The following is a 27,593-nucleotide window of genomic DNA, read 5'->3' on the forward strand; positions in this document are numbered from 1 at the left end:
TGCCCAATTGTAATTGTATTCACTATAGGGGAAATTACTCACAGTTTTCACCATGCTCTTGGCTAATTAACAAATCTTATTTAAAACCATCTAATACCTCTACATCCAATAAACCAAAAAACATTCTCTTTCCAACATCTTTGACAAGGAATAACCTACTTGACTTCTGTTTAAAGATCACTTTCAGTGATTAAATAATAGCTCAACTCTGTCTTAAAACAATTTTTTCTTTTTCTATTTAGCCCTTAAACTGCAGGGCCTGAAGCCACACAGTATTCTGGACTTGGACATTCCTGTGCCAAGTGCACTGGGAATTTTCTCATATTTCACAAGCTAAGCACCATAATCATGTTAAAACTATAAAATGGTCCTCATGTCATGCCACTGACTTATATGGTTGTGTCAGCTATAGTATATGTATATATAAGTATATACAACATACTTATATAGTATGTGTCAATGTTTTTGATGAATATTAAAGTAGGAGATACATAAATTTTCAATAAATTTTACTTGAGAAAACCGAACTCTACTGACCTGATTTCACTATAGACCATAAAAATGCTTTTGATGGACCAGTGTTTGAAATTCACTGAACTAGATAACGAATGTCCCTTTCAACTCCTGATGCTCCAGGTGCTTTAGATAAGTAATGTTTTTTCCTATCTGCTTGTGCAATAGATTTTATTTAACCTAAGGCCCTGACTCTATATTTACCCTTATTAAATTTTAGCTTATGAGTTTTCAAACATTATTCCAAATTATCAACATGTTTTAGAACCTTGAATTCTATTTTTCTCACATTTGTGTCATATGCAAATATAAAATATATACTTTCAAATTAAACTTCCAAGTTACTTGTTAAAAATGGAACAAGATTTTAGTTTTATCCTTCCACCAAGTTAAGTTTCCAGGTTAAGTTTCTCTTCTTTATGTAAAAGAGAGATTCATTAGAGGATCTCAAGATTGGGCAATAGAAGTGTGTGTGTGTGTGTGTGTGTGTGTGTGTGTTCAGTCACGTCTGACTATTTACAGCCCTATGGACTGTAACCTGCCAGGCTCCTCTGTCCTTGGGATTTTCCAGGCAAGAATACTGGAGCAAGTTGCCATTTCCTGCTCCAGGGGATCTTCCTGACCCAGGGATGGAACTCTCGAGTCTCTTGCATCTCCTGTATTGGAAGGAGGATTCTTTAACCACTAGCAACACATGGGAAGCCCTGTTAGAAGTCCTGTAGGCCAACTTCTTACCCTCTACATTGTCTAAATATCACTCTCCTTATATTTAAACGTCTGTGACATTGAGAAACTCCAAATCCCTCCTTCTCAACAAAGTCCAATTTCTTCCAGGGCAGTTCCTGTAGAAAAATCATTCTATATTGAGACAAAATTTTTATATTTCTAGCTCATGTTCATAGGTTGTAGTTCTGCCCCTTAGGGACCTTCAGAACAAGTCTTTCACATCAGAGCCCTTTGAAGATTTGATGATAGTGATCATGTTTCTCCATGTCTTAACCTTTTCCTGGCTAAAAATTCCCTGTTGCTTTTATGAGTTTTTTGTACAGCAGAGTTTCAAGTCATGTCACCATTTCAGATATTATCTGCTAAATTTCCTCCAGGTGACAGTCTTTTCAAAGTATGACATCTGTAACTGGGCAAAATATTACAGTTGTAGTTCTCTAGACACAGTAAAAACCAAGATGATCCAATTCACTGCAACCTAGGTGAATTCAATGGTATTTAGCAAACAGGAACTAAATGTAGCACCATCATGAGCTCCTTCTGCCCTGTGTTTTCTCAACCTGACTTATTCCAAAGTTAATCTAATTTTAAAAGGAAATTAGTCCTGAATGTTCATTGGAAGGACTAATGTTGAAGCTGAAACTCCAATACTTTGGCCACCTAATGCGAAGAACTGACTCATTGGAAAAGACCCTGATGCTGGGAAAGATTGAAGGAGGGAGCAGAAGGTGACAACACAGAATGAGATGGTTGGATGGCATCAGCAACTCAATGGACATGAGTTTGACTAAGCTCGAGAGTTAGTAAAGGACAGGGAAGCTTGGTGTGCTGCAGTCCATGGGGTCACAAAAATTTGGACAAGACTGAGCAACTGAACTGAATATTAAAAGTAGGTTAAATTTTCCTTCAAAATTAATAAAACACCTATTTCTAGTTAAAAATTTAGAATCCTTAAAGAAATAAAGTGAAATGTGAAAGTATTCCTCCTGTTCTATATCTCTAGTCTCACTTCTTGAAAGTAAACACTACTAAAATTTTCATGAGAACCTTTTGAAAAATGTCCTACAAGTACATAAACATATGGCTCCATCTTCTTTTTTTTCACATAAGTGGGAAATATGATACTCATTGGAAATGTACCTTTTTATTGGTTATCTTGGGTATCTTCCATACCAAAATACATATTGAGCTGACATTACTTTAAACAACTTTTAACATTCTCCACTAACAGATATTTAGGTTGGCTCTAGCTTTGCCATTGCAGATAACAAACTTTGCTCATAACAAACAAATAAACCTTGCTCATAACAAACTGGTGTGCCAGAGTGGTAGGGATGGGGGGACAGGCAAAATAGGTGAAGGGGATTAAGAGGTACAAATATCCAGCCATAAAAATAAATGTCACAGGGATATGTCGTATAGTTTTGCAGTTCATGGGGTTGCAAAGAGTCGGACACGACTGAGTGACTGAACTGAACTGAACTGATATAATATAGTCAATAATGTTGTAACAACTCTGTATGATGATAGATGTCAGCTAGATTTATTGCAGTGATCATTTCATAATATACAAAAATATCCAATCACCATTAATACACCTGAAGTTAATATTCTATATCAAATTTAATTCAATTTAAAAAAACATAAAGAACTTGCTTAAGACTTTTGTGCATGTGCACTCATGTGTCTGTACTATAAATTTCTAGAAGTGGAATTAATGAACCTAAATGAATATGCATATTTTATTTCAATAGATATTGCCAAAATGGATCTTATACACATTTACAAACATGCATACACACAACATATATACATACATACACACAACATACAATTGGGGATGCACCCTAGACCCACTAACTCTGAATTTCAGGGTATACTGTATAAAAAATACACAGTATAAAAAATAATTTTGTAGTACAGAGGTAGAGAATAAATTTTAGAACTTGTTCTTTGATGAAAAAAATGTTAAGTTATATTAGTCTTTTCTGACAGCTAAATCACATTGTTGATTCATACTGAGATTACTATCAACTAAAATTTCTAAGCCTTTTGGAGAGTAAATATTTACTAAGGTATGTTCACTCCATTATTTATTTTTAGATTTCTTTTATAGTGCCAAAAATATATGGTTTAATATTTTACCTATTCAGTATTCAGTTCAGTTCAGTCGCTCAGTCATGTCTGACTCTTTGCTGAATATAATAATATTCAGTCCATGTTTTGAATATTCAAATTCTTTATGACTAGAGTCTTTCAGCTAATATAGTCCCTTTACCTTCTAATTTTCAACTGAAAAAGATTAAGACCATAATTATAAAATTTTATCCAAATCACTAGTAAAATACTGAAATGAGCTAGGCCAAGGGCAGATTGCAGCCCAGCAGTAGAGGTTAGCAACTATACATTCATCAGCCATTTTAATGATTTATTTTTTATTCAATTACAACTCAAGCTAACTATAAGGTAATTTTTTACATTGTCGAAAAAAGAGAGATATGTCTAAAAGATGTTGCAAAAATTCTTGTTGCAGTCTATGAATATAAAATGATTTAATATTCTAGAAACCCTGCCCATATATTGGACAAATAGTTATTGAGCATCCAATATATGCTGCATTTCTGTTAGGTATGTGGAATCCAGGTAGTGAACAAGAAACAATATATCACTGCCTTCATAAACTTTATATTTGAGAGTGGACAATGTACAATAAAAAACTAGAAAAATAATATAAAATATAATATCAAATTATAGTAGAGACTTTAAAAGAAATAAATATGGTGACATGATAGGTAACTTAGAGAGGCTGATGTCTGAGATGATATTTGAGCCCAGTTTTCACAAATTGAACATAACAGAAGCTGTCCATATGGCCATATGAAAAAAACAAACTGGGAAATTACCAAGTGTGAACTCCCTCAGGTGGTAAGAAGCTTATTGTGTTCTAGAAACAGAAAGGCCAAAGTGCAGAGATCTAACAAATGCAAAGGAAAATAATATGAAGTAGAGTTGACAGTTAGGCAGTAGAAATTTCATTTAAGTCTGAATAACTCATTAAAAGAACTTTGCATTTTATTGTAAAGGGCTAAGAAAAGCAACTGCTATGCTAAACATCTTTAAAATTGGGTTTTTATATGGGAAGTAGATTAGAAAGACATGAGAATGAGCATGGAAACCATGTAGGATATTTCTGTTGTCAAAGATAGAAATGATGAGGCACAGACTATGATATTTTTCATCCTGTTGACAAACAACATGAAGAAAAGTATATAGATTCAAGACAAATATTTTTGGTGAAACTTACAGGGCTTGTTAATGGATTAAATAGGAAAACTAGCCATTAGATATAATTAAAATATGAGTTTCACTAGGACAAGAGTTTTGACTAATTTTTTTTCTTTACTGTTTACTCCCCAGCTGCATAAACGATACCTACTACATAGCATATGTTCAATAAATATTTACTGCATTAAAAAAAAAAAAAGAAAGAAAATCTCTAGGTTTTTCCTCAGAGAAACTAGGTGAAAGGCCATGCTGTTAACTAAAATCAGTAAGACTGAAGAAAAGCAAAATGAGGCAGGGGTGCAACTATTAGGAGTTCCATTTGGCTATTTTAAGTTTTAGATGTCTTCTAGGTATAAATGTGGAGATGTAAAGGGAAAATTAAATATTTGAGTCTGGTCTTTAGGAAAGTTTTCTGGCCTATTGAGAAAAATTGGGATTCCATCAAAATATAGCCATGGACTTTATTGTAATTAATAATAAAAAGAATATTAAAGAGTCTCTGAAGGACATTTAAAAAAAGATCTGATTATGGGGATATATAAAACATGTTTATTAATGGAAATATTTAGTATCTTGAAGGTGTCACTTTTCCTTAAAATAATCTAAAATCTAAAACACTTTAACAATTTCAATAAAAAATTCTAATATGTATTTTTATAGAACTTTGTAAGTGGATACTTAAAGTTACATAAAAGAGCAGAGCAGAACAGTAATACTTTAAAGAAAGAAACAAGGCATCTAAAATTGACTAGAAGATATCAAGATGTAACCAAAAGTCACAATTAAGACTGTAACTCTCCCTGACACCAAAACCAAAGATATGACACATGTACACAAAATTATAGGCTAATGCCATTGATGAACATAGATGTAAAAACCCTCGACTAAACATTAGCAAACCAAATTCAACAATACATTAAAAGGATCATATTCTGTGAGCAAGTAGGATTTATCCCAGGGATGAAAGATGGTTCAGTATTTTCAAACAATCAATGTGATATACCACATTTACAAATTGAACAGTAAAAATCATATGATCATCTCAATAGATGTAGCAAAAGTTTTTGACAGAATTCAACATTCATTTATGATAAAAAAAAAATCCAAAAAAAGTGGGTAAAGAGGCAATGCACCTCAAAATATAAAGGCCATATATGAAAAACTCACAGTCAACATCATATGTAATGTATGAAAAGCTAAAAACATTTCCTGTAAAATCAGGAATAAGGATGTACACTCTTGCCATTTTTATTAAACACAGGCTGGAAGTAATAAACACAGCATTCAGACAGGAAAAGGAAATGAAAGGAGTCTAAATTTTAAGGCAAAAAGTAAAACTGCCACAGTTTACAGACAATAAGATCCAATATATGGAGAATCCTAAAGATGCTACAAAAATCTATTTGTAACTCAACAGACACATGAAAAGATGCTCAGTATCACTAATCATCAGGGGAATGCAAATTGAAGTCATGAGCTATCACTTCACCTGTTGTAATAACAAGTGTAGGCAAGGACATAGAGAAAGGGGACCCTTTGTGCATTATTTATGGGAATGTAAATTGGTGTAGCCACTATGAAAAACAGTAGGGGGGTTCCTCAAAAAATTAAAAATAGAACTACCAAATGATCTAGCAATTCCACTTCTGGAATTTTATCCAAAGAAATCAAAAACATTGGTTAAAAAGATATATTTGAGAATTCCCTGGTGGTCCAGTGGTTAGGACTCCACTCTTTCACTGCCAAGGGCATGGGTTCAGTCCCTGGTTCAGGAATTAAGATCCCAAAAGCCATAGCGCAGCCAAAAAAAATTTTTTTAATTGAAAAATATTTTAAAAAACATGAAAAGATATAGGTATCCCTATGAGCTTCCCTGGTGGCTCAGAGCTTAAAGCGTCTACCTGCAATGAGGGAGACCTGGATTCAATCCCTGGGTTTAGAAGATCCCCTGGAGAAGGAAATGGCAACCCACTCCAGTATTCTTGCCTGGAGAATCCCATGGACAGAGGATCCTGGTGGTCTATAGTCCACAGGGTCGCAAAGAGTCGGACACAGCTGAGCAACTTCACTTTCACTTTCATGTTCATTGCAGCATTATTTATAATAGCCAAGATTTTAAAGCATTCTAAGTCTTTTTTATCAATAAATGAGTGAATAAAGAAGATGTTGTACACACACATACAAAACAAATGCAATGGAATATTGCTGCTGCTGCTAAGTCACTTCAGTCTTGTCCAACTCTGTGTGACCCCTTAGACAGCAGCCCACCAGGCTCCCCCATCGCTGGGATTCTCCAGGCAAGAACACTGGAGTGGGTTGCCATTTCCTTCTCCAATGCGTGAAAGTAAAGTCGCTCAGTCAAGCCTGACTCTTAGCGACCCCATGGACTGCAGCCTACCAGGCTTCTCCATCCATGGGATTTTCCAAGCAAGAGTACTGCAGTGAGGTGCCATTGCCTTCTCCGAATGGAATATTACTCAGCCATAAAAAATTAATTAAACTTTGCCACTGTAATAACATTGATAGACCTAGAAGGAATATGCTAAATGAGATAAGTCAAACAGAGTAAGGTAAATATCACATGATTTTACTTATATATGGAATCTAAAAAATAAAGTATAATTGGTAAAGGATCAACTTTTTAATACAGGATGATAGCCCAGTGGTTGCCACTGTTTAAAAAAATAGATTCAACCTCCTGTTAGACATAAAAATAAATTTCAGATAAAATAAAGATTTAAATGTTAAATAAGTCTTTACTATTTTAAAAAGAAAGTACAGGGACTATGTAACTCTTTTGTTGGAAGAATTTCTTGACAAAGCACAAACCAACATACCATGGTGCAGAGTAGATGCTCAAATGTTTAATTAAAAAATTAAAGGATGAATCATATGTTCATATTATAGTTCTTAAAATACTTTAGGATTAAAATATTATATTCAAAGTTAAAGGAAAAGCCACAGTCAACAGAAGATATTTTTAATAAATCTAAGCAGTGCAATAAAAACAAGCAACTAAAAATCGTCAGAGGGTTTAAGCAATTCAGACTTCTAAAGCCAAATGGTTAATAACTGTTTCTTTAAGTGCTTTCTTGAGTAATCATAAAAGTATAAATTGAAACCAATGAGATATACTGAATACTATTCAGATTCAAAAGATATTTCAATAGTGACCACATCAAGTGTTATCTACAATATGGAGAAATGAAAACGCAAACTACTGAGGGGAGTGTAAGTTATTCAGCCACTTCAGTGGCCTATTGCACAGTTCTGTTCCCTATGGGACTTCATAGAAAACTGACCTCAGTTATGAGATCTCAGTTGCTGGTCCTCTAGATTGTACTTCAGCCAGTTTTCATTTGTTAATCAGCATTAAGTCTAAAGAAGCAGTCACCTTACTATTTCCTAAATATTCTTACAGATGAAATCATTGGCAAAGCAAGCAAGAATTTAACACACATTCTGCTTTTAGTAAAATTAGAATTCCAGCAGAAGTCCAGAGGCTTGAAATTTCTAATCATTATTATATTTCACATCTTTACAACTACTGTGGTTTTAATTGGGAAGTAATTATCTACATCACTTGTTGCTTATTCTAAGGCAATAAAGGATTGACCTTAGGTGTATCCTCAGTTCAGTTTAGTTCAGTCGCTCAGTCATGTCTGATTCTTTGTGACCCCATGGACTGCAGCACACCAGGCTTCCCTGTGCATCACCAACTCCCAGAGTTTACTCAAATTCATGCCCATTGAGTTGGTGATGCTATCCAACCATCTCATCCTCTGTTGTCCCCTTCTCCTGTGTATCCTGAATCATAGTTTTGAGACAATTACTCATCTAGAAATAATTCCTAAGCAATATGTTTCTCTTTGGATTTTAAAAAACTCCTGAATTCCAGACAAGACAATATTTCTTGGCTTTTTTCAAACTCATGCCTTCTTTTGATAAAAGAGGAAAAAAAAACATTCTTTTCATATGATTTGAGATTTCAAATTAAATAATGACTAAAAATAAATCAGATGTGTTGGACAAAACACTGCTTTGATTTCAAACTATATCTTTCAGAAAATTCTAAGATGGTTTCTCAGAAACTGTTACAAGAACCAGGTGTTAAATAAAGAATGAAGTACTTAATAAAGAGTAAACTATGACCTTAGGATGAGTCATTTTATATTTTTAAAATATACATTTTAATGTTTCCATATGTATGAAAGTCTGCAGCATTACACATAATTTTTTTTATAGCTAGTTTAATGAAAGACAGTTATCATACCTGTGGACACAAAGTTTCCAGGTGATTGGCAGCAACTCTGACAATCTTAATCCCATCTTCATTTGTTGACATGGAACAGGCAAGATTTGCCACCTTAAATACAAAATAATGGAAATTATCTCAGATTATCAAGGAAATGCAGAAACATCTGTTATCACAGACAAGAGCGTTTAAGTGTTCACTGAAAATTTCAGTGACTACAGCGTTTTCATACATGTCACTGGAAGCATTCAGAAATCTATTAAATAACAACAAAGGGCCATACAGTAGTGTTTAAAGCCAACAGGAAGACTGGTGAACAAATTTGCAATCCCTGTACAGTCTCTTGGTTTCAATATCTAACCCATAATAAGATGCTGCTATGGTTTCTTATGAGACTGAGAAAAAGTTTATCTATGGATTGAATGCTAATAAATTCTTGGACTCATATGATTGTGGTTTAAGTTTGTAATTGGTTTATTATTTCCCAGAAGTCTATTATGCATTCTTAAGTTGCATTAAGCATGACTGTATCTTTGTTCATGTTTTATTCAGCATCAAATATGCTACAAAGCTGGGCAAATACAAGATAATTGAATTCTTCTTCCTGTTCTTGATTTTCTACTACAACTTCATTGGCACTATTTGACATTCCAGCAGTCAATTTGATTCACGCCTTTAGTAATATCCATATTTTTTTATACATTATTGTTTTGAAACACACTGTTTTCCAGGGATATGACTGCCCTTTAAAATAACTGCCTTCATGGCAATGACCTAAGTCCAATGTTTATAAATATTTTCTTTATACCATGAATAAGTTGTGAGAAAGATTGTGGAATTCCATCCTTTTCCTTTGAACTTCAGTCTTATTCAACATCCCCTTGCTAGCAGATGAGTGTTCATGTACAGAGGCAATGTTTTCTTGGATCTACAAAAAATGTCACTGCCTCCATCACTGCAAAGAGATCGCTTTCCTAACAATCATTTTCCTTAAGTTTCAGTTATTATATGCTTTAGCACAAGGCAGTTTTTACTGATCAAATCCAAAATCCAATCAGTTGCAGAGAACCTTAACTTAAACTGCATGTGTTGAAAGTGAACAACAAACATATCTTTGGATGACTATCTGTAGAGTACCAAAAACTGTTACTTACATGGATTTACAGCCTTTGCTTTTTTTTTTTTTTTTTTTTAAATAGCATTACTTTAAATATGTTGGCAGTGAAATAACTCCTTGGTTTGCATTTACATATAATGAAATAACAGCCATATATTATTAAACTGTGGAGTGGCATTGATCACTTTATTAATGTACATGGAAATGGCTTACTTGAAAAGGTCTTTTGTTGGCTTGAAGGTCACAATGCCTCAACTTTCATATCAGCCACATAATTAGCACATTTGTGATTATTTGAAAAGGGCAGTCATTTCTGTACCCCACTCCATTCTTAAAACCCCACTCACAGAAAGTAAAATTTAGCAGTCTAATTCCTTTAATAAATTTTATAATAATTTGCACTGTACTTGCATAAAATAGCTGTCTTTAAATTTGAGCACTGTTTGTTTTAAGTAGAAATATGAAATTATTAGCTCAATCTTTTGGTCAAAGAGATGAATATTGGTTAAACCAAAGTTTAAAAATTATAGAAAGATACTCTATATAGACACTTTAAAATTTTCTTTAATTTTATATTCAAATATAGTTGATTAACAGTTTTATGTCAGTTTTAGGTGTACAGTAAAGAGATTCAGTTATAAATGTATCTATTATTTTTTGAATTATTTTCTCATTTAGGTTATTACAGGACATTAGAGATACAAAGGGAATATTTTATGCAAAGATGGGCTCAATAAAGGACAGAAATGGTATGGACCTAACAGAAGCAAGAGATATTAACAAGAGGTAGCAAGAATAACAGAACTGTACAAAAAAGATCTTCATGACCCAGATAATCACAATGGTGTGATCACTCACCTAGAGCCAGACATTCTGGAATGTGAAGTCAAGCAGGCCTTAGGAAGCATCACTACGAACAAAGATAGTGGAGGTGATAGAATTCCAGTTGAGCTATTTCAAATCCTGAAAGATGATGCTGTGAAAGTGCTGCACTCAATATGCCAGCAAATTTGGAAAACTCAGCCTTGGCCATAGGACTGGAAAAGGTCAGTTTTCATTCCAATCCCAAAGAAAGGCAATGCCAAAGAATGCCCAAACTACCGCACAATTGCACTCATCTTACACGCTAGTAAAATAATGCTCAAAATTCTCCAAGCCAGGCTTCAGCAATACGTGAACCGTGAACTTCCAGATGATCAAGCTGAATTTAGAAAAGGCAGAGGAACCAGAGATCAAATTGCCAGCATCCACTGGATCATCAAAAAAGCAAGAGTTCCAGAAAAACATCTATTTCTGCTTTATTGACTATGCCAAAGCCTTTGACTGTGTGGATCACAATAAACTGTAGAAAATTCTGAAAAAGATGGGAATACCAGACCACCAGACCTGCCTCTTGAGAAACCTGTATGCAGGTCAGAAAGCAACAGTTAGCACTGCACATGGAACAACAGACTGGTTCCAAATAGGAAAAGGAGTATATCGAGGCTGTATATTGTTACCGTGCTTATTTTGCTTATATGCAGAGTACATCCTAAGAAACTCTGGGCTGGAGGAAGCACAGGCTAGAATCAAGATTGCCGGGAGAAATAACAATAACTTCAGATATGCAGGTGACACCACCCTTACAGCAGAAAGTGAAGAAGAACTAAAGAGCCTCTTGATGAAAGTGAAAGAGGAGAGTGAAAAAGTTGGCTTACAGCTCAGCATTCAGAAAACTAAGATCATAGCATCCGGTCCCATTACTTCATGACAAATAGATAGGGAAACAGTAGAAACAGTGGCTAACTTTATTTTTGGGGGCTCCAAAATCACTGCAGATGGTGATTGCAGTCATGAGATTAAAAGACGCTTACTCCTTTGAAGGAAAGTTATGACCAACCTCGATAGCATATTAAAAAGCAGAGATATTACTTCACCAACAAAGGTCCCTCTAGTCAAGGCTATGGTTTTTCCAGTGGTCATGTATGGATGAGAGTTGGACTGTGAAGAAAGCTGAGCACCGAAGAATCGACGCATTTGAACATTGGTGTTGGAGAAGACTCTTGAGAGTTCTTTGGACTGCAAGGAGATCCAACCAGTCCATCCTAAAGGAGATCAGTCCTGGTTGTTCATTGGAAGTACTGATGCTGAAGCTGAAATTCCAATATTTTGGCCACCTGATGCAAGAAGCTGACTCATTTGAAAAGACCCTGATGCTGGGAAAGATTGAGGGCAGGAGGAGAAGGAAAGGACAGAGGATGAGATGGTTGGATGGCATCACCGACTCAACAGACATGGGTTTGGGTAGACTCTGGCAATTGGTGATGGACAGGGAGGCCTGGCGTGCTGTGGTTCTTGGGTTGAAAAATTCAGACATGATTGAGAGACTGAAGTGAACTGAACTGAAGCAGTATTCCCTGTGCTATATAGTAGGTCCATAATGGTTATCTATTTTAAATATAGTAGTGTGTGCATGACAATCTCAGACTCCCAATCTGTGCCAAACAATCCAATCCAAAAAGTGAGCAGAAGACCTAAATAGACATTTCTCTAAAGAAGACATACAGATGGCCAAGAGGACTTCCCCAGTGGCTCAGCAGTAAAGAATCTGCCTGCCATGCAGGAGACACTGGTTCAATCCCTAGATCAGGAAGATTCCCTGGAGAAGGGAATAGCAATCTACTCCAGTATTCTTGCCTAGAGAATGCCATGGAAGAGGAGACTGGTGGACTATAGTCCATAGGGTCACAAAGAGTCGAACACAACTGAGCATGCACACAGACTCACACACAGATGAACAAGAAGCATACCAAAAGATGCTCAACATTAGAAACATTAATTTTATAAAAATTAATTATTAGAAAGTAATAATTTCTAATAACTATTAATTATTAGAAAAGGCATTATTAGAAAAATGCAAATTAAAACTAAAATGAGATATTCCTTCACATCAGTCAGAAGGGCCATCATCAAAAAATCTACAAACAATAAATGCTGAGGAGGGTATGGAGAAAAGGAAACCCTCCTTCACTGTCAGTATGAACGTAAATTGGTACAAACACTATAGAGAGCCGTACGGAGGTTTGATATTTGGCAAAACTAATACAATTATGTAAAGTTTAAAAAATAAAATAAAATTTTAAAAAAAAAGAATCCATGCACTCCAATGTGCGTTGCAGTGCTGTTTATAATAGCCAACATATGGAAGCAACCTAAATGTCCACGGACAGAGAAATGCATAAACAAAAGGTGGTACATATATACAACAGAATATTATTCAGCCATTACAAACAGTGAAATAATGTCATTTGCAGCAACATGGATGGACATGGAGATTATCATAGTAAGTGAAGTATGTCAGAAAGAGAACAACAAACATGCAGAATCTTAAAAAATAAAACAAATGAACTTATCACAAAATAGAAAAGGGCATGATAAAGGACAGAAACAGTAATAACCTGACAGAAGTAGAAGAGATTAAGAGGTGGCAATAATACATGAAAGAACTATATACAAAAGATCTTACTGATCCAGATAACCACAATGGTGTGATCACTCACCTAGAGCTGGGCATCCTGGTGTGTGAAGTCAAGTGGACCTTAGGAAGCATTATTACAAAGCTAGTGGAAGTGACAGAATTTCAGCAGAGCTATTTAAAATTCTAAAAGATGATGCTCTTAAAATCCTGTACTCCATACGTCAGCAAATTTGGAAAACTCAGCCATAGGACTGGAAAAGGTGTTTTTCATTTCAATCCCCAAGAAGGGCAATGCCAAAGAATGTTCAAACCACCTGGACAATTGCTCTCATTTCACATGTTAGTAAGTTTAGGCTCAAAATTCTAGGCTTCAACAGAATAGAAACTGAGAACATCCAGATGTACAAGCTGGATTTTAAAAAAAGGCAGAGGAACCTGAAATCAAATTGCCAATGTCCATTGGATCATAAAGAAAGCAAAGAAGTCTAGAAAACCATCTACTTCTGCTTCAGTGACTAGGCTAAAGCCACTGACTATATGGATCAAAACAAACTGTGGAATATTCTTAGAGAAGGGAATTCCAGACCACCTTACCTGTCTCCTGAGAAACCTGTATGAGGGTCAAGAAGCAACAGTTAGAACTGGACATGTAACAATGGACTGGTTTCAAACTGGGAAAGGAACACATTACATTGTCACCCTTCTTATTTACCTTCTAGGCAGAGTACTTTGTGCGATATGCCAGACTGATTGAGTTACAAGCTGGAATCAAGATTGCTGGGACAAATATCAGCAACCTCAGATATGCAGATGACACCACTCTAATGGCATAAAGTGAAGAGAAACTAAAGAGCCTCTTGAAGAGGGTGAAAGAGGAGAGTGAAAAAGCTGGCTTAAACTCAACATTCAAACTACAAAGATCATAGCATCCAGTCCCGTCACACTCATGGCAAACAGAAGGGGAAAAAGTGGAAACAGTGACAGATTTTATTTTCCTGGGCTCAAAAATTACTGCGATGGATACTGCAGCCATGAAATTAAAAGATACTTGCTCCTTGAAAGGAAAGCTATGATAAACCTAGTGTATTAAAAAGCAGAGACATCACTTTGCTGACAAATGTCTGTATGGTCAAAGCTATGGTTTTTCCAGTAGTCATGTTTGGATATGAGAGCTGGATCTAAGAAGGCTGAATGCCTAAGAATTGATGCTTTGAATTTTGGTTGTGGAGAAGACTCTTAAGAATTCCTTGGACTACAAGGAGGTCAAATCAGTCAATCCTAAAATAAATCAATCCTGAATATTCACTGGAAGGACTGATGCTGAAGCTCTAAAACTTTGATTACCTGATAGAAAGAGCCAATTCATTGGAAAAGACCCTAATACCAGGAAAGATAGAAGACAACAGGATGAGATGGTTAGATACCATCATCAACTCAATAGACATGAATTTAAGCACCTCCAGATGAATGTAGGACAGAGAAGCCTGGAGGGCTGCAGTCCATGGGATCTCAAAGAGTCAGACATGACTTAGTGATTCAACAACAACAAAACAGAAGTAGACTGTCAAACATAGAGAATGAACTTATGGTACCAGAGGGAAGGGTGAATACACTCTAATTTTTAATTTATCATCTTTATCTTTTTTTTTTTCCCTTTTAAAAACTAGCATTTTTCTTCTGGACATTTACTGGTTACTATGATACTGAAGTCAATTTAATTATTAATGTTAACATAAAAATCATCCTAAACACAAAGTTTCTGTTTATATTATCATCAGTTCAGTTCAGTTGCTCAGTCGTGTCGGATTCTTTGTGACCCCATGAATCCCAGCACAACAGGCCTCCCTGTCCATCACCAACTCCTGGAGTTCACCCAGACTCACGTCCATCAAGTCAGTGATGCCATCCAGCCATCTCATTTTCTGTTGTCCCCTTCTCCTCCTGCCCCCAATCCCTCCCAGCATCAGTCTTTTCCAATGAGTCAACTCTTCGCATGAGGTGGCCAAAGTACTGGAGTTTCAGCTTTAGCATCATTCCTTCCAAAGAGATCCCAGGGCTGATCTCCTTCAGAATGGACTGGTTGGATCTCCTTGCAGCCCTAGGGACTCTCAAGAGTCTTCTCCAACACCATAGTTCAAAAGCATCAATTCTTTGGCGCTCAGCCTTCTTCACAGTCCAATTCTCACACCCATACATGACCACTGGAAAAACCATAGCCTTGACTAGACAGACCTTTGTTGGCAAAGTAATGTCTCTGCTTTTCAATATGCTGTCTAGGTTGGTCATAACTTTTCTTCCAAGGAGTAAGTGTCTTTTAATTTCATGGCTGCAGTCACCATCTGTAGAGATTTTGGAGCCCCAAAAAATAAAGTCTGACACTGTTTCCCCATCTATTTCCCATGAAGTGATGGGACCAGATGCCATGATCTTCATTTTCTGAATGTTGAGCTTTAAGCCAACTTTTTCATTCTCCACTTTCACTTTCATCAAGAGGCTTTTTAGTTCCTCTTCACTTTCTGCCATAAGAGTGGTGTCATCTGCATATCTGAGGTTATTGATATTTCTCCTGACAATCTTGATTCCAGCTTGTGCTTCTTCCAGCCCAGCATTTCTCATGATGTACACATATAAGTTAAATAAGCAGGGTGGCAATATACAGCCTTGATGTACTCCTTTTCCTATTTGGAACCAGTCTGTTGTTCCATGTCCAGTTCTAACTGTTGCTTCCTGACCTGCATATAGGTTTCTCAAGAGGCAGGTCAGGTGGTCTGGGATTCCCATCTCTTTCAGAATTGTCCACAGTTTATTGTGATCCACATAGTCAAAGGCTTTGGCATAGTCAATAAAGCAGAAATAGATGTTTTTCTGGAACTCTCTTGCTTTTTTGATGATCCAGTAGATGTTGGCAATTTGATCTCTTGTTCCTCTGCCTTTTCTATATTATCATACTTATATTTAATATAATATATCTAATATTATATATTATATATTTTATATTATATTATATATTGTTATATATTATATTATATATATTATATACATTTAATATATTTAATATATTATATTTAATATAATATTTAATATAAGTATGATAATATAATATTTTCTATATTATCATACTTTTTATTTACAAAACACTGAGTTGAAAATACATCTCAAAGTTTTTTACTCCATGAATGATTATATTAACACTCTTTCTGTCTTCTTTTATTCGGACGTACCCAAACTTCTTACCAGAACTGTTCTACTTCAGGTAAGCTTTCTAGATAGTTAGTTACGATTACCAAATTAAGGCTCGTAGAGTTTCAGTGATATTTTATACAAACAAATTTAAATGTATAGGATAGTTAATATTCTGTGACCAGAAAAAGTTATGTGTTAAAAATATCTTTACATTTCTAATTTGAGTGATTTGTGACATCTTTTCTAGGTCAAATCAATGTGTAAAGTGAAAGTGAAAGTTGCTCAGTCATGTCCAACTCACTGCAACCCCATGGACTATACAGTCCATGGAATTCTCCAGGCCTGAATACTACAGTGGGTAGCCTTTCCCTTCTTCGGGGATCTTCCCAACCCAGGGATTGAACCCAGGTCTCCTGCATTACCAATTCTTTACCAGCTGAGGTAAGTGAAAGCCAAATTTCTTCTAATATTCATAAGTTCTGTGTGGCTCTTCAGGCAGTCAGGTACGTTCCTAGGTGAAACATGAAGGCAACTCCCTACTGGTCGAAGAAAATAGTATGCAAATAAAATATTTTGTAAGATACTTTGAGATATTTGGACATTTAACATCTTTTATATATCGAACTTTTTTCAAAAGTCTATGTAAAGTTGTATTATTCAAGAGATCTTTGTGAAAGATTTCTGTCCTCTAAGGGAAATTATTCATAGAGAGGTTTTGGAGACAAATAGGTCTGGATTTTAACCTGATTCCCACAACTATCAAAATTTCTGACCATGGATAAAATGGTAATATCTGAGAGAATTTTGTCATCTAAAAATGGGTATGATACTATCAGTATCTACCTAACTTGAGTACTTTGAAGATTAAATGAGACAGTGTGTGAAGACAGTTTGATACCTGGTAGCCCTGAAGATGTATGAATTCCCTTCCAGATCATCTCTTTTACTAATCCAGGATGGGGAAGAACATTCACTCTCTTAAGAGATTTTATAGAAGTAAAACCTTAGGAATCTAAAGACATATGACACAATTTCTAATCAAAGAGCCACAAATCAAAATGCTTTAAGGACTCAGGCAAGATATACAAATGTAGAGTCTACATGTAACAGTAGGCGGGGTAGGGTGGTGGGGCCTCAGGCAAACATGAGCATGTGTGCTCTATCTAATGGCATTAGACCTCATTAAAATACAAGGAAAAATTCATGGCCCTGGTCAAACTAACAGTCTGTTCACTTACTTTAGTTCATAGATCACCAGTTTGTGACCTCTGACTGTATTCTCTCACCCAGTATTTTATAGACGGGAAAACAAAGCCAAACAGAGAGAATACATTCAAACCATGCACTGACAGGAAGACTATTAACCAGGAAAAAATGTATGCCATTTATGCCACCCTGATTTAAAGTACTGAAAATTTCCTGCATTGAAATGATTGACCAGACTTTATTGATGTTATGCCTTACCCAAGGCCAAGAAAATCAGAATCTAAATTATCCAAAATGGAACCAAAGGCACTCAGGTAGATTCAAAAGTTTATTACAAAGAAAAGGCCAGGACACAATTTCTTTCATTTTTTTTTAAATAAAAGATTAAACTGTATCTTTAAAATAACTGCCGATACTCTAATAATTGCAAAAGTCACATAAAAAATCTTCAAACAGGGAAATGGTGCCATGTTACTCAGAGGGGAGTGATTATTTTTTCAGCATCTCTCTCATGAGCCTCTTTCCTTCGCACAAGTCCTTCTGCCTTCTAAGATGTATCACATTCTAGAAGTTTTAAATTTGAATGCACTGCCCTTTCAGGTATATTGAAAATATTGCAGACAATAAAGCCTGGCTAGACAATTCTTGAATTAATTCACATTACTATCCTACTGATGTTTGTTCTTCTCTTCCTAGTTCCAGTTCTGTACACTAATTAATATCCCTGGCATCTTTTCTAGTTATTGGACTGTGATCCTTCCCCTTCACTTGGCATATAACATGGTACCTCTCATCCCTGACCCATGTTCTTAAGAGAGAAATTCTCTGCTCAGGAACCTGGACTCATTGTTGACATTACTTTGTTAACAAAGGTCCCTCTAGTCAAGGCTATGGTTTTTCCAGTAGTCATGTATGAATGTGAGAGTTGGACTATAAAAAAAGCTGAGCGCCGAAGAATTGATGCTTTTGAACTGTAGTCTTGGAGAAGACTCTTGAGAGTCCCTTGGACTGCAAGGAGATCCGACCAGTCCATCCTAAAGATCAGTCCTGGGTGTGCATGGAAGGTCTGATGTTGAAGCTGAAACTCCAATACTTTGGCCACCTGATGTGGAGAGCTGACTCATTTGAAAAGACCCTGATGTTGGGAAAGATTGAAGGCAGAAGGAGAAGGGGACGACAGAGGATGACATCGATGGATGGCATCACTGACACAATGGACATGGGTTTGGGTGAACTCCGGGAATCGGTGATGGACAGGGAGGCCTGGCGTGCTGCGGTTCATGGATGGGGTCACAAAGAGTCGGACACGACTGAGCAACTAAACTGAACTGTGGATGGAAGTTATAAGAGGTATAAACTGTGTTTAATTCAACTTCTTAAAGTTTTACAAGTGAGAAAGAATACATGTATATGCATGGCTAAGTCCCTTTGCTGTCTACCTGAAATCATCACAGCATTGTTAATCAGCTCTACTTGAACATAAAATGAAAAGTTAAAAAAAAAAAATTTCCCCAGGTAACTCTGATGTACTACTCTCGACATACATACCACAACACACAGACACATTTAGGCTTTGTGTTGATTTTCATTTGTTTGTATAAGACACTCCTTCCTTAAGATTAATGTAAAGTGGTGAAAATCTACAAGAAGCATGAACTGACCATATATATATATATATATATATATACACACACACACACACACACATACATACAAACACACACACACAGAAAAGGCTAGGAAGTCATAGAAAAGGCTTCACAAATTAGAGATAAGAAATAACAACCTATACCACCACCTGAAAAATAGGGCTTAGTCTATTAGGGCTACCTTAACAAAAATAATAGACTGGGTAGCTTATAAACAACAGAATTATCTTCTCACAGTGCTAGAGTTTGGGAAGTCTAGGATCAAGGTGGTGGCAGATGCAATACCTGGTGAGCACCAGCTTCCAGGTTCCTAGAATGACCCTCTACGCTAGCTGGAACCTCACACAGCAGGAGAGCTGAGGGAAATCTCTGGGATTCCTTTTCATAAGGGCACTAATTACATATTTAAGGGTTCTTCTCTCATTACCTAATCACCTTCAAAATGTTCCATCTCCCAGTCCAATCACCTTGGGTGTTAAGATTTCACCATATGAATTTGGGGGGCGGGCACAAACATTTAGTCCATAAGATATAAAAGTTTAAAAATAAAAATACTCAGGAAACAAGAAAATCAAAAGTAGGAGAGATTTCTGGCCTTCTACCCAACATCTGCTCCTTTTTCTGTCAAGAACAGTCTGATTTCCCTTTGGACAACTGCTGTCTCCTCCTCTACCTCAGTGGTATGAAGTCTTAGTGTGACAGTTAATCAAGGTGCTTAGTCCTTCCCTGCCCTGGTGTGGGCATATCTGCCACTTCCTGAGAGGAATCCTGGAGCAGTTCCTGTGTCTACCCAGTCTCAGCCCTCTGCCTGTATTTATGTGCACTAGCTTATATCTTCCAGTGAAGTCTCTTTTGTTTTCTACCTAAGTAAGCCAAATTCATATTATCATGCCTACAACCATACTGAAATGAATACTGAGCCAGAAATTTACATACCAATTATGCATTAATTTCAGATGGCTCCTCTTAGCAAAGTAAAAGGCTGGCAATGCAGAACTTCAATTCAGTAGAAGGCACTTTCTAATCAAATGTCTGCAACCTAGATGTCCTAACAGCAGGAGCAAGCACAGGGGAAGGAGATGTTCATTTCAGTTCCTGCACATGTAGATAAACATGTTTATCACCTCTCCTCTTTTGAATATCTAATTCCTTGGTGTCTATTAGAACACTTTACATACCAGGTACAAAGGATATCTAGTTCTTGAAGAAAATAAACAATTTGGGGTTTATCCTTTTACAAACCATTTATTATGTAAAAAACCTATCCTTCCATGTGCTCTTTTAAATTCATACCTGTATATTAAAGTCTTAGTCAAATGCTATCTCCTCCACAAAATCTTCCCAGACACCCAGAATCAGAATTCATACTCCCACAATAAAATCTACTTTACTCTTCCAAGACTCAATTATGTTTATTTCAGATAGTAAATAGCTAGATGGTAAGGATAATCATGTATTCTTTCCTAAAAATATTTTTTAATCAGGTTAAGTATCCTAAAAATAGAATGCTGTCTATGTAAATTAACAAAAATAATAATTTATCTTTTTTTGGTCATGCTGTTCAGACTATAGAATCCTACTTCCCCAATCAGAGATTGAACCCAGGCCCTCAGCACTGAAGGCACAGGGTCCTAACCACTGGACCACCAAGGAATTTGCAATAGTTTATGCATTTGGAAATGTATGATCTTCTACTGTGTTTTAAACTAATACATTAAATAAAGTGTATTTCTTAGAGGGCTTAATGCAACTTAATTTTTTCATTGAAAACTATGTGCTTCCTCTGCCCTATCCTTATCAAAAAAAAAGTTTCTAATTATCTATTATAGGAGCATAAAATAAGTATCATTACTTTAAGTTATGGAGGAAAATACTTGAGGAAAGAAAGCCCTTGAATCATTAAACTTAATTGCTTTGAGTTGATTTCAGTCCAACTGTGTTTGCATATTGGGAGCATCAAAATCTGACAAGTCTGTAGCAAAGATACAAATAAACACAGGCAAACTTGGAGTAAGAATACTGACACAGTACAGCTAAAGCAAGTTCTTTATTTATGACTTGGCATTTGCAAAAGATTGGATTGCTTTCTGAATTTAGAAAAGAATAAAAGTTCACAAAAACTTGTGAAGAGCCATGAAGGAGGGAAAGAGGAAGTACCATGGATATTAATTAGGAAGTCACTAGCTTATCAAGCATGGGGTCTCGAAGAGTCAGACACGACTGAGCGACTTCACTTTCACTTTTCACTTTCATGCATTGGAGAAGGAAATGGCAACCCACTCCATTGTTCTTGCCTGGAGAATCCCAGGGACCGGGGAGCCTGGTGGGCTGCCGTCTATGGGGTCACACAGAGTCAGACACGACTGAAGCGACTTTGCAGCAGCAGCAGCAGCAGCTTATCAATAGCAATTGGATGTGTTTGAGTATGGAATAAATAGTCTTACAAGAGGACCTAAGATACCAATATTTATTAGGAAGATAGAAATTGTCTTCTATCTTTATCTTTAAACCTATAATGAGTCATGTAAAAAGTGGCCAGAGATAGAGGTCACCCACAATACTCTGATGTCATAGAGGCTAGGAGAACAGAAAGTTTCAAGAAGGTAGTTTCAAATATCAAAAAAAATGAAAGGTCAAGAAAGTAATTCCTGAAATTACTCATCGATTCAGACACAGAGACTCACTGATTCAGATCATTTTTAGTTTGGGTAGAATGATGATGGCCAGACTAGCCTAATGTGGACAGAGGACAGTGTAGGAGGGGAGGTGGCCCATATGTCTTATGAACAAAGGAGAAAGCTAGAGACTTCCTGGACAATACTCATTCCCATTTCCTTCCTTTATGCATCCATTTGTTTTTATGTCATCTCTCAAATCATGTCCTGAATCATCTACTTTTCTTTCTCCCCACCCTAGTCAAGTGTACTGTCAATTTTTTCATTCAGTCTTAGCTTTTATTCTCAGCCACTGTGCCTTCTCTGTAATATAGTCACCATATTGCAGCTGACAATTTTTTTTTTCAAGTGTAAATTCAATTCCCTCATCATCATCTCCCATTCCCATTCCATAGTCTCTTCCTTACAAGATCCTGGTCCAAGCCCGGTACAGCCTGGTCCAAGACTCATCACATAGTTCTTTACTGCACTCTATCAGCCTAATTTCAAATATTCACACTTCCTTCTGCCACAGGACACTTGTCCATGCCGTTTTTTTAGCCTGGAATGTGTTCCTCCTCCTTCTCACCGCCACATTTACATCACACATAGATAACACTCAACTGCAAATCTAATCTCAAAAGCAAATTTTTAGAAAGTTTTTCACCAACACTACATTCGCTATCCACCACTGAGCTCTCCCCCAACCCAAGTCAGGTTTGTCCTTGAGAGCCTGATTCTCAGTTTGTAATTATACATTTATTGAAGACAGTATTTGATTAGTGATCATTTCCTCTGCTTTATAAGAGAAGGGCCCTTATTTGCTCATCATTGGAACCTCATTTTCTAGTACTTGATATATAAATAGCCAGACAATAAATACTTCTTCAGTGAATGAATAAATGAATAAATGCATGAATTAGTATGCTTAAGAATGTACCATCCTCAAAGAGAGAATGAAAAATTGAGCTTAGAGGGAGGAGACAGCAGCAGAAATTCAGGACAAGTGAGAAAGAGAAATGAAATTTCTCTTTGAAATTCATTTGCAATTTTCCACAAAGGTTTAGACATCAGGACTTCAAAGAAAAGTAACACACTTTTCTTCTAGTCTGGTCATCGTACTTAACAAAGATTGGAAGGCAGCTTCTTTCTTTCAAGTTTTACTTTTCACTTCAGATATCAAATTGGGAACAACTGACTAGCTCCAATTTAGCCTTTAATTTATTTATTTTTAATCAAGTAAAATAACTCTTCAAAGGACCCAATCTGGCTGCCAAATGCTGGTGAGTATGGCAGATGGACAGAGACGCGTTAACTCCCATGAAGAAACCCAGGAGCTTTCGCGTCTCCAGCAGAATGCAATGTAATGCATGCTTTGTTTCTAGGCAAGCCTAAATCAGAGGTTTGGGACTGAGTGTGAGAAGTGTTGAAGGGGGTCTGTGTTCTCTTATTGTTGGCATCCAAGTGACCTCTGGCTAAACAAGCCATCTCTTCCATTCCTCCCTGTCAAACAATGCTGCTCTCCTTGTAGTAATGAGAAATGACCATGAATATGAGTTTTGTAGAAATTTGACTCAAAGAATTGTGCTATAAAAGACCGTGGCAAGGTGCAGGTAAATAGTTTCATCAGGCAACAAATACCCATTATCCACCTATGATGTGGATGTGGACTAGGAGCTTCCAGAGAACTCAAAGACAACACAAACAAATCTCAAGAAACACAATCTATTTAATTTAAGGGGACACATGAAAGTGTCAGAGAATAAAACTGTAGTTTCTAACTATGATAGGAAGCTAGAAGTAGGTGAACCTCCTAGTAGTGACTTTAGGCGGGCTCTTTCATGGAAACAAACTATTACCAAGGAACTGCATATTCTCTAGAACTTTGCATATCAAATTGACTTCCAGACATTATGAATCTTAAATCACACAGTCCTGGGTCTGATATTTGTTTTGCTAATGTAACTATTTACATCTCTGTCTTTGGTTATCCATGTATAAGATAAGAAGATTAATTCTTTGACTTCTAGGCCCCTTCCCATTTCAATAATCACATTTTACTGATTGTGCAACTTGATAACAGAATTAGATAGGAATTAGGTAAGGAGCAGAACCATCATGTAATTTTGATATTAATTTAAAGATCACATTTCTAAATAAATTATTAGCAAATTAACTCTAACTATGTGATTAAAGAACAGTAATACAGCAAGACAGTAGAGAGTATCCGAGCAATAAAACAGTGGCTCATGATGGGGAAATCCTACCAATGAAATTCCTTTTTTTAAACTATATTTTAACATATTTTAGAAAAGCAGTTGATAAAGTTTTATGTATATCCTTATTAAGGTAAAACACACTGAACTAAAACAAACACAAAAAAACAAACAAAAATCTTAGAGAGCTACGAATAGAATAAATTATTCTTAAATGGCACCAGGTCAAATTAAAGAAAATTACAGAATCCTGCTCAAAAGTCAAGATTAAAATAAGCATTCTTCTTATCACTGAGGTTAACCAATATTGTGTTCAAGGTTCCAGTCAACATAAATGAACCTAAGAAATAAATGATAGCTTCAAATATTGTAAAGAAAGGAAATATTTACATTCTCAGGTAACAAAATTGAGTTAAACCTCAACTCTTAAAATGAGTTTTATATGGGAATCAATTTTGCCATGAAGAGAGACATTGCATTTTAACTACATAGTCCTATATTGACTGACATTTTCCCAAGAGTCTTTTTCCACTGTATTGTTGTCTAATTAGAAAAATAAAAGGGATTGATAAAATAGTTTTATATTTTTTGAGTTGGAAATGTACCAATGACAAGTAAAATGTATAACATGATCTATTTATTTAAAATGATGAACATGTGTGTGTATATAAGTATAATATCTAAAATGTTGTTCACCAAAATGGTAATTGTGGTTATTTCAGAAGGGTAAGATTTAGGAAAATTTCAACTTTGTTCTACTATATTTTAAAAATGTATAGTTTGGGTTATTCCAATGAGAATGCATGATTTTTATAGTCAGAAAATACAATAAAGTAATTTTCATTTTGACAAGGATAAATTTTTTCTATATCTATATTTGAACTTTTAATACCAATTATATTATTCATGACACTTACTGAAAAAGCAGTAAAGGATCTGGAACCACTTAAAAATAAAGCTTCCAGAAAATACAGATATAATGTTTAAGGGCGGCTAGGTAGGAAATCGGAGAAGGCAATGGCACCCCACTCCAGTACTCTTGCCTGGAAAATCCCATGGATGGAGGAGCCTGGTAGGCTGCAGTCCACGGGGTCGCGAAGAGTCAGACACGACTGAGCGACTTCACTTTCACTTTTCACTTTCATGCCTTGGAGAAGGCAATGGCAACCCACTCCAGTGTTCTTGCCTGGAGAATCCCAGGGACAGGGGAGCCTGGTGGGCTGCCGTCTATAGGGTCACACAGAGTAAGACACAACTGAAGCGACTCAGCAGCAGCAGCAGCAGCAGGTAGGAAATAGTTTATGTTATTTCATAACTGGTTTATTTAAAATGATTCACAAATAGGGCTGATAATTCATAATAGGAAAACCAGACCTTAGTTTTACCTCACATTATTTAATATAGTGGTAGATAATCAAATGAATCAAAGCCCACTGCCAAAAAGAATATCAGACCACCCCAAAGTGATCTTAATAATGAATAAAAATTAAATTTGTTTGGAATGTTAATAGTATTCTATGCATGGTGTATGTATGTGTGCGTGCGTGCGTGTGTGTGTGTGTGTGTGTGTGTGTTTGCTGTTCTGTGTGTCTGGCTGGCTGTATATGGTAGACATGAGGTGATGATTCTTGTGATTAAGGGATTATAATTTTAAATGTCTCTCTCTTTCTTATCTTAACCATGCCCTACAGCTCTACTCAGTTACCACAGTTCAGCAGGTGAACTTCTTATTCCTCTCCAAGAACTCATTAAAGATGAAAATATTTATTTGTCTAAGTGAACACATGTCAAAGCTATTATCAAAAACAGGCATTAGTATGCTATGTCAGGATGTACCATCACCATCATCCGGCAAACAAATGAGGTGAACACGCACACACAGACTTAAATAGGTTTGACTGTTAGAGTACTGCTTCTAATAAATTATCTGAAGTATATGTTACATAAATTGAGGACAGCAATGTACACCACTCTAGAGTCCCATTTTACCAAACACATTTCTCATCTTTTATTTGGGGACAATATATACTGCACATACATACACATACACTATATTAATATGCAATGTAAATTATAAGGGAAAAACTAGACAGACCATTTTCCAAGGTCCCTTTCTAAATTAAGCTATCATTCAACTCAGAATCGCAACCCAAAGAATAAAAGTATGTGCCACCTGCCAAATTAATGTAAAATAATAAACAGCATGAAATAAAATCCATTTAATGATCAAAGAAAAAAACAAATCTAAACCATAAAGACAAGATCAAATGTTGTTTCCTTAACTAGTGGTATATTTTGCTGTCTGTTGAGGATTAAGCATAAATGTGAAGAATGCAAAGCCAATATGTCCTTATTAATTGGATCAGTGTGTAAAGGGCACATGTCAAAAACTACTCTAATTGGCCTTCATTATCACTGAAATTGACATCAAATTTATAGCCAGTGACCTGACCTCTCAAGTGGCAGAAACAGAACTGATTTTCTTAAAGACAGACTGTGCTACAGCCAATATAAAGTTTTCAGTTAGTTTAATTCTGAACCAACATTTTATATACGTATCACTCTATTAAAATGCCATGATGGGAACTGAAGTTGTCATACACTGCAAAGTTAATTGAATTATATAAACTCTGAGGACATGTCAAGACTACCTGATTCCAAGACTAATCAAGTCATCCCCACCCAGATATCAATACATGCCTTACTTTCATGAAAGAAGGGGGTCTCTTAGCAAAATGACAGCTAGTAATAAATTGTCTGACAGCCTTTGTTGGAAAGATATCAAAAGAATAACATGTGCAACTATTTTTTTTTTGTCTTGCAGGCATCTGTTTACGATTAAGTTCTAACTTTGAGAGACATAGTCAAACAAGCTTTAAAACCACAAGAATCATATAAACCTAGAGAAAGACTCATCTCTCAGCATAAATGGTCCATAGTGAATTAGACAAACCAACAGAAAACAAAGTGTATAAGAGAGTGTGTGTGTGTACATGTGTACAGAGCAGTGAGAGTAGGGTAGGTGTGTTTGTGTGTATGAATATGGGGTCCCCAGCAATATATGCAAATCAGTATACTAGTATTAAATACTATGACTTCTATGTCCCCTTATCCTTGGTTTCTCTGAATCTTATGAGGGTTCCTTGAATGGGTTCTGGACTTAAATTACACGATAAACAGTGGTGTTAGATAAATGATGTGACATAATATGAAAAAATTAGGCAACGATATGAGGAAGGCATGGCAATTTACTCTAATATTCTTGCCTGGAGAATCCCATGGACAGAGAGGAACCTGGAGGGCTATATAGTCCATAGGGTTGTGCACAATTG

The 27,593-nt window shown here is 36.0% G+C and overlaps 1 protein-coding gene across 20 annotated transcripts in view; it reads right to left on the bottom strand.

The window, feature by feature from the left end:
• The window catches only part of CTNNA3 (catenin alpha 3), a 1,911,430-nt gene that overhangs the window by 723,894 nt on the left and 1,159,943 nt on the right, over positions 1 to 27,593 (bottom strand). For 18 of the 20 annotated variants that reach the window (XM_055590589.1, XM_055590598.1, XM_055590586.1 and 15 more), the window contains one exon: positions 8,798 to 8,890. In XM_055590589.1, coding sequence (XP_055446564.1) covers positions 8,798 to 8,890 — 93 coding nt within the window. Of the gene's footprint in view, positions 1 to 8,797; positions 8,891 to 20,415; positions 20,440 to 27,593 lie in introns of those variants that run through there. The other 2 variants (XM_055590728.1, XM_055590740.1) reach the window with 2 other exon arrangements.

This window comes from Bubalus kerabau, chromosome 1 (genome assembly GCF_029407905.1).
Source record: "Bubalus kerabau isolate K-KA32 ecotype Philippines breed swamp buffalo chromosome 1, PCC_UOA_SB_1v2, whole genome shotgun sequence".
Lineage (NCBI taxonomy): Eukaryota > Metazoa > Chordata > Mammalia > Artiodactyla > Bovidae > Bubalus > Bubalus kerabau.